Raw genomic sequence first — 7,989 nt, 5'->3', positions numbered from 1 at the left:
ATATATAAATAAACCTAAATAGCACTATAGGTGTACTAGCACATTGCAAAGAAGAAAGCAGAGCCCCACCCCACAGTAGAAAGCCCCAAAGTAGAAAGATGACATTTTAAGATCTTAATAACATAATTAAAATTATTATTTCCAAGTTTCTCTTAGCACTTGGTGGTCAAAGTGGTAGAGAACCTAGTTCCTATGCAATGAGAGCCCTATTGAAAGCCGTGGACCAAGGGAAGTTCTCCAATCCAATGATGATGTCCCAGTTAATGCCTGTTTTCCATCAGAAGACCTACCTGAATCTGGCGAATATAAAGTGTGATGCGAACACAAGTAAGTGAGTGACCCAGTGCTAGAACCAAAACGTTATATAAAAATGTGCAAATTGTTAGTTTTATGTAGTAAATCACCCCCCAGTTCCAGCAGAAAGGTCCATTCCTTGCAGTACGCTGCAGAGAGAACCACTCTGTCAGACCTCCAATTGCCTGTAGGAAAGCAAGCATTGCGGATTAGAGAGCTGTTGGTCTTACATAGTGTCAGAGGTGACTGCTGCTTTCACACAGCACACAGAGAACCTCTACTTCATCCTGCAATGAAAGGGCTTTTCTGCTCTGGGCTGATTTCCAAAACAACCCAAAGGTAAGATGTAGAAATGTTTTGCTGCAACTAAATGAGCATTGTCTCCATAGGAAAGGAAGTGCTTGCTGCTATGATCACCAGGTCTGATATAATTAAGAGCAGGAAATATTAAAGAGGAAGTAAAGTCTTTTTATTTAAAAATTGCTGACAGGCGGATATTTTATCATAGCAGAGACTGTATAAGTCTCTTCTGCTATAAAAGCAGACATCCCAACCTGCAAAACCTTATTTCAGGGAGGTTCCCGCCTCATTCACGGAGGTGCCCTTTCTGTTTTTTTTACAGCGGCCGTCATCAGAATATAAAATAAATAATAATGATAATAATAATATATATATACATACATACATACATACACATATACACACACACGCACAGTAAAAAAAATCCATATACCAATAATACAATAATATTATATATTTATTTATATATACATCAGATTTGTGAATTGATGTTCAAGTATCTGTCAGTGTAAAGGTCACAATTTATTAGACAGCCCGAGACCTTTTTAAAAAAACGCTGAGGAGTAAAGTCCCTGATACACAGTTGACTAGTTGCTATGGGCAGCAAATGAAATAAATGTTCTCTATAACTAGACAACCAGGACATATAATTGATTCTATATTATCCACAAAGGGTTAACAGCACTCTCTCAACCCTGCAGCAGTGCCTGTACCTGCTCTCAATAGTAGTCTATGTCCGCCCTCTCTGTGCAGCAAGTAGCTTCTTCCTTCTGAGAGCCAAGCCCCGTTCTGAGGCTACTCTAGAGATCACATGACCTTCCTCCAGGAGGCAAGCCTGGTTCTGAGGCTACTCTAGAGATCACATGGCCTTCCTCCAGGAGGCAAGCCTCACTCTGAAACTTTACCCACTGATATCTTACCGGAAAGGTTTACTCAGAGTAAACCTTTCAGTGAGAAAATGCCTCTCTTGCGGACGTCAGGGAGCCGCTATCTAATAGAGGGAGACTCCCTGAACATCAGGGAGACTTGAGATCCCTGTAAAAGCATGCATGAGAGTTGCATCATCCTGGCCTGGCCACTCTAGTGGTTGAAGACCCAGGAGAAGATGGCAGAGCCGTTGAGGGAGGAGAGCATGGACATCGCAATACTGCAGGGAATCAGTTTGCAACACATGATGGCTAAAAGGTCTTTTTCTTTTCTTTTTTTCTTTTTTTTTTAAACAGGACACTAAACTTCAGTCCAGATAGTACAAATGAAATGTATCTGCAGCGTTGGCATCCTTTTCTGCATGCTCCTTAGTTGGACTTTAAGCAGGCTTGCTAATGCACAGTGCACTAGCACATTCCTGTACAGTCAATGCAGTAAAACTGTGACTTTGAGCTACCTGTGGAGCACATATATCCACAGGAAAATCCTACAAAGAGTCTACAGGATGTGCACAGTACAGGGAGAGAAAACATGAACAAAGAAAGGGCAAAACTGTATTTGTGTATTAAGAAAAAATGTAACCCTGTCTGTCTTAAAGTGCTTTACAAAACCAAGTATTCTTTGGTGGATTATAATCGTTTTAACATTATTATCCGTTCCTGTCTTGGGTTTGTTGTATTATAGTTATGTCATGCATTTGTTCATTAGGTTTATAATTTAAAGTTTCTATATTTCAGCTAACTTTCCATTTTAGAACTAGATCTATAAAAAAAAAATATTTTCAGTTACATTAAGTGGTAGGGTTGTCACAGATGTGCGGATATCTCCCTGATGGATGAGATATTTGCCCAGCCTGGAACAGATGTTATGAATGCAAGGTCTTGCTGGGATCCTTACTTGATGGAGACAATAGCACATATACAGTACTATTATATATACATATACCTCTGCTTTGTAACAGACAAAGGTTTGGAAAATTTTCCTATGGGCTGGCCCAATAAGCTGGAACATCTCCCTGTATGTTAAACGCTCAGGCTGCTGAGGAGCTTGTTATCGCCCTCTTAGAGCTCAAAATCTCAATACAAAAACAAATCATAAGCATTGCTAGTAATTTTTGTACTGTCCATGCCCACCTTTGACCTTGGCTTTAAATTTAGTTATGTCAGGAACTGCTATCCATTGTTTGTGAACCTTTTCTCTAGATAAACCATTGTCCATCCCTTTCTACCCTGAAATTGCCATTGGTGATGAGCCAATTCGTGTCCGACTAGTAGTGGAAGGCCAGAATTTTGAAGAAGTTTTTGAGGTCCCTTCACAATCATCACTCCTGGATGTCCTCAAAGCTGCACAGAAGAATTCAGATTTTTCGTAAGTTCTCAATAGTTACCTAATTTCAATATTTTGTAGGCCATGTACGCTCAGTGGCCACTTTGTTAGGTAACCCCATCTAGTATCAGTTAGTACTGTTTTGCTAGCCAAAATTCTTCATAGCATGGATTGAGGAATTGAGCAATATGCAGGGTATATTTCTAAGGGATTATGGACCTTGATAACTCTATGGCATCTTGTACTTCCTGCACCTTAATCAGCAACTCATTCATTCAGAATTTCTCTTTAATTACACCCAAAAGATTCATGGTGTGATTGCAAATTCTGACTCTACCATCTGTATGTTGCAAAATAAAATCGAGATTTGTCAGACCAGGCAATGTTTTCCAGTTCTTCAGTTGTCCATTTTGGTGATCTAATGAACACTGTAGACCCATTTGGATTTGTGCTGCAGGAGCACATGGTCTTCAAAGTCCAACGGGCTGTTGCCCTCTCAATCTCCTTTTTCTTTTTAATGAGTAACTTTTTTTATTCAGCTTTCTGTATTTTATATTTTATTTTTCATTTACCCATTTTAGATTTGAAACTAGGGGTTCATTGTATGGACCTTACCTGACTACAGTCAACAGTAAAGAAGGCCAGTGGCTACTTCTTAAGGATTCAGATATTTCTTTATTAGAAGGTAAGTTTTCTGAAAGGGTTTTCATTCTATAACGCAAGTCTGATAGAAATATACTAAATACATTAAACAACACCAAGTAGATACATGTGAATTAATATAAAAAGTAAGAAACTTGGCACAGACTAGGTTCAAACCCAGCTACTATCAAAAGTAGTACATCCCCCACCTCCCCCTCCCAAAAATGTGCCTCCTCTCTGTAAGTACCAGCTTGTTTCTGAGATGGAGCTTCTCCACATCATCTGTGATCATTGATAAAAGTGTAGGACTAAGGGGCAGGTTTTGTGCATCCTATATGCCCCTGTTGGATTCCTTACCCATATAATACAGAGGATTAAATGTTAAAAACACACCTGCATACATTCTGTCACCTAGTTTAGTAAACTCTATTTAGAATAACGAGAACTTCATGATCACCCATTCAATAAAAACAAGGGTTGGTTTAGCTATGGTATCCCACTCCAGGTCCTCCCCTTTTTTTTTTTTTCTCTTTTAACTGTTTGAATGCACTGCTCCGCCATATTTACAATGGGTTTGCTGAAAGGTAATTAAATTATACTATATTGATTATGATTAATACTAGGTCTGTAGTGTGGTATCATTTAGTATTATTGTGTAGCCCCGATTTACATATGTTGCTACGAGAATGACTAATGCTTTGATTGTTAATAGTTAACTGACCTTGCGCAGTCTGTGATGCAGAGACTTGTGGGAGTTGCAGTGCAGAGCAGGAGGTAAGCCGTGCTATGTGAGACGGCTTGGACTGCAATTCCCAGGAGGCTTAGTTTTCAGAGGAGGGGGGGTGCTGGATAGAGGTGGCTGGTCGCACACAGTTCTGGAGAACACAGTCTAGTGTGCCGACCTATGTGCCTGTGTCTGAGGAGCCAGAGACTCTGTACAAGCCTGTTGCAAGGGAGTGTAGGCAGACCGAGAAACCTCCAGATAGAGAGAGACTTCAGCCTGGTCCCCCGCACTCATTATTGTTGGTCAATCGCTCTTGTGGGGCACAACGTCACTCCTACAGTGGGGGACATCGCAGCCTGGACGAACGGCTGAGCCCGTGCAGTGAGGGATTCAGAGGCCCAGCTATGTTTGAGAGGCCTGTCTGCATCTTCAGAGAAAACTACTCAGTGTTTCCTGTGACCGGAGATCTTCTTAAAGGGGCAGCGGATGACTGCAGGACCAGTAAAGGTGTCGACATGAGGGGAAGGGGATGCCCGTCTCTCGCTGAGGGACATCACAGCTGCAAGACTGACATAGGAAGTGGTGAGAGGCTTCTGGCCATTGTGTGTTATTTCTACAATTCTTCTCAACAACACAGCACGTGCCCCAACGATGGCTAGCCTAGACTATTGCTACTGGTCAGTAGTGTAGAAAGTTGGTGATTGAGACATTAGCAACTGGCTTTTTGAGGTCAAAGACTCTCTCTGAAGTAGTCCAGTACTGCTAAGCTCAGTGTACTGATAGCTGGGGCTGTTGGGTGTTTGAATACCAAATGTATATTGTTGACCATTGTTCATTCAAGTATTGAGCTTTTTCTTATGTATTGTTTAACACTACATAAATATTTGTTCAGTAAAGCTGTTTACAAGACTCTCTAAGGCATGTTGGTGTACTGGGGATCCTGTTGGGTGGTACATTTTGGCTTGGACAGAAATACCCGGGTTATTCCAGTGGCTCCTTAGGGGGTGAGCGCTACAACTGCATTTGTATTGTAACTCAAATATTTCCTATTAAATAATGTAACTAGCCAGAGTGTGGGAGCTGGTCCTTGGCAATCTCCCATGATCCCTTCGTCCAGTACTTCTATAGTGAGAACGGTCTAAGGAAACCTACACTAGAGAAAAATCAAACTTTGATTTTAGACATGCAATCACTTAGCCAGCATAGGTTCAGGAGTGTATATTCTATATTTTACTATATGTACACTGTAGGCTGTGCATGCATGTCTGCACACATTGTGGGTGCATAATTACTAAGAGGATATGATTTACTTATCGGAAGACAACCTATTCACCAGTGTATGCGGATAAAAACATAAATTAGGCCTATTGCATATCATGCTTGATAGGTAGGGGGTCCTATGAAATACTTTACCAGTTCATTGGTAGGAGTAGCACCCACGTGGTGTAGAAGGCTATACAAGCTGGTACCTGTATGCTGAAGGGGCCTGCACAATCAAAGCCCTCCAGCCATGGGATACTATTCCGTACACTTGGTGTACTGAGCTGTTAAAAGGGAAGGAGGACCACATGTAGATTGGATTTCAAATTTACTTACAGGTAATAGCAAGCATCGTTTTTCTTTCACTGATCTCATGCAACTCTAAATGATTGTTATGGTTTAAAGAGGTGCCCAGTAAGATAGAAGTGGAATGTACAGAGGTGACTGAATTACCTACCAACTTTATATACCACACCAGGAGTCCAACAATGAGATCTCTCCACTGAAATAGCTGTAAACATGGCTGTGAGAACATCCTAACATAATGCATTTACAAAGTTTTTAGTCCCACACAACATAAATATACAAAACGTGTCTGATAACATCAGCAAATGGACTTGCACAACTGCGATAACAGAGTAGGTACAAGCCCTACAAGTAGATGCTCCGCCCCCACCCATCCAGCATGTCCAGTTTTCAGTTATATTCAACAAAAGATAAGAAAGTAAGTATAATAGTATCAGAGTGTCTGGAAAAGTTCCAGGAAGGAGTCAACTTCTAGACCTGACAGAATGATATCCAGTATTGAGGACAGAAAAAGTCAGAGAGGAGATAAGAAAGAGAACAAGAAAAGGAACAGTTAGAGGTTCAGCATTGCAAGGATCCCCAGGCCACCACCACTGCGACCAATTTCTTGAAACAGGCACACAGGCAAGAGAATATCTGGCGACAAGGTGGGGACATACTGTATAGCACTTAGCAAAATAATGCAGCACAAAACAACTCCCCAGGAGAACCCACCAAAATGCACCTCCAAGTATCTGGGAAGCCCGATAGCATGGGCTAGGGGCCAGGGGACCCAAGGCGCTCAACCAAAGAAAGAGTAGAAAGAGGGAATAGAAAGAGAGACAGAGAGAGAGAAGACAAATAGAATACGTAGAAAGAGAAGCGGAAAAGAGTATCACTAAAGACCTCAAATATAGTCATGACTTCCCACCCCACCCACCACCGCACTGCAGGGGCGGGCAAAGGGGGAGTAATCCTACATGGGGGACAGTAGTCCAGCAACAGCTAGCATTATATAGAATAGGTTGCCCCATAATAAAGAAAACTTATGAAATACAGAAAAACCAACTATCAGGGAGGCCTCATCAAGGCAACAGCGACCAAAACCAAATAAATCGACAAAAAATAAAATTCGCCCCGTATGGGGACTTAGTGAAACATTTCCTGCACATCTTCAAAGCACCAATCAGGATATGGAGGGGACAATGCATGTCCCGAGGAGACCAATCGGAGCCCACCCAATAAATAGGGAAATGCGCAAAGGCAATCAAGGAGGGAAGGGACACAACCCCCAGCCCCTGCATCTATCCCTCCAGCCACAACAAGAAGGATGAATATCTGCTCACAGTATATACCGGTGATTATGTGAATAACAGAGTGGAGGCCACGCGAGGTGGTCCCCCAATGGCCAAAACAGGTCAAAGTAGTAACTGAAAGGAGTAGACAACAGCTGTTAAGGTCCTACGATCAGTTCTCTTGGTTGTTGGCCTCCGTGGTTTTCTCCACAGGTGTCGGAGAAAACAAGGAAAGAACAGGCACTGTCCAGTTCGGTACAGATATTGCAGACGTATCCAAGAACACAAAAAGGTCCAGGAGTCCCATCGGTAGGTAGCCCCTGAAGAGGAGATCTTATCCAAAATGGGTTTCAGAAGATGCCGCATCTGGAGTGTGCGTCTGGACAGATCTGGAAAAATATGTATGGTAGCTTCATCAAAGTCAATTGAGCCAGTCTCCCCGACTTTGCAAAGTATATCTTTCTTCTCAGCGTAAAAATGAACTCTGCAAAGGGTATTTCGCGGGCCTGATGTCACACCACGACACCCCAAAGTTTTCAGATTCTTTCCCCTGCCATGATTTTCTAGATAATATTGCTTTAAGATAAGCTGGGTCAGACAGTGATCAGCTCTGGCTTGGGACTCCTCCATCTGAGAGACCCGGGATGTTAAGACCACTTGAGCAGATTCAGTACTCTCAACACAGGAGGAGAGGGAGTCTTTCACTTGCAAAAGTTCTTCCCGTATGAGTTTCTGTAGTTGGGAAGAAGATAGGAGCCAGTCCTGTTTGGTCGGCAGACACGCCAATAGGCCTCTGGTACAAAAGAAGAAGCCTCTGGTCTCAAGTTGCTCTGTCTTCATTCACCTGGGCATGGGTCAGCGTCCTGATGTGGCCCTGAAACAGAAGCACTGTCAGCCAGTATACCTGGAGGGGAGGCAGGAGAGGGAGGTGCTGAT

At 42.4% G+C, this 7,989-nt stretch overlaps 1 protein-coding gene across 1 annotated transcript in view; it reads left to right on the top strand.

Annotated features, from left to right (window-relative positions):
* Positions 1 to 7,989, top strand: part of TCN2 (transcobalamin 2) — a 23,436-nt gene that overhangs the window by 14,853 nt on the left and 594 nt on the right. Inside the window, exons 7-9 of the mRNA XM_018572495.1 lie at positions 147 to 327; positions 2,724 to 2,889; positions 3,429 to 3,532. Coding sequence (XP_018427997.1) covers positions 147 to 327; positions 2,724 to 2,889; positions 3,429 to 3,532 — 451 coding nt within the window. The remainder of the gene's footprint in view (positions 1 to 146; positions 328 to 2,723; positions 2,890 to 3,428; positions 3,533 to 7,989) is intronic.

Source organism: Nanorana parkeri, unplaced genomic scaffold (genome assembly GCF_000935625.1).
Source record: "Nanorana parkeri isolate BGI_ZX_2015 unplaced genomic scaffold, ASM93562v1 scaffold2051, whole genome shotgun sequence".
Classification (NCBI taxonomy): domain Eukaryota; kingdom Metazoa; phylum Chordata; class Amphibia; order Anura; family Dicroglossidae; genus Nanorana; species Nanorana parkeri.
This window is presented reverse-complemented; position numbering and strand designations above follow the sequence as displayed.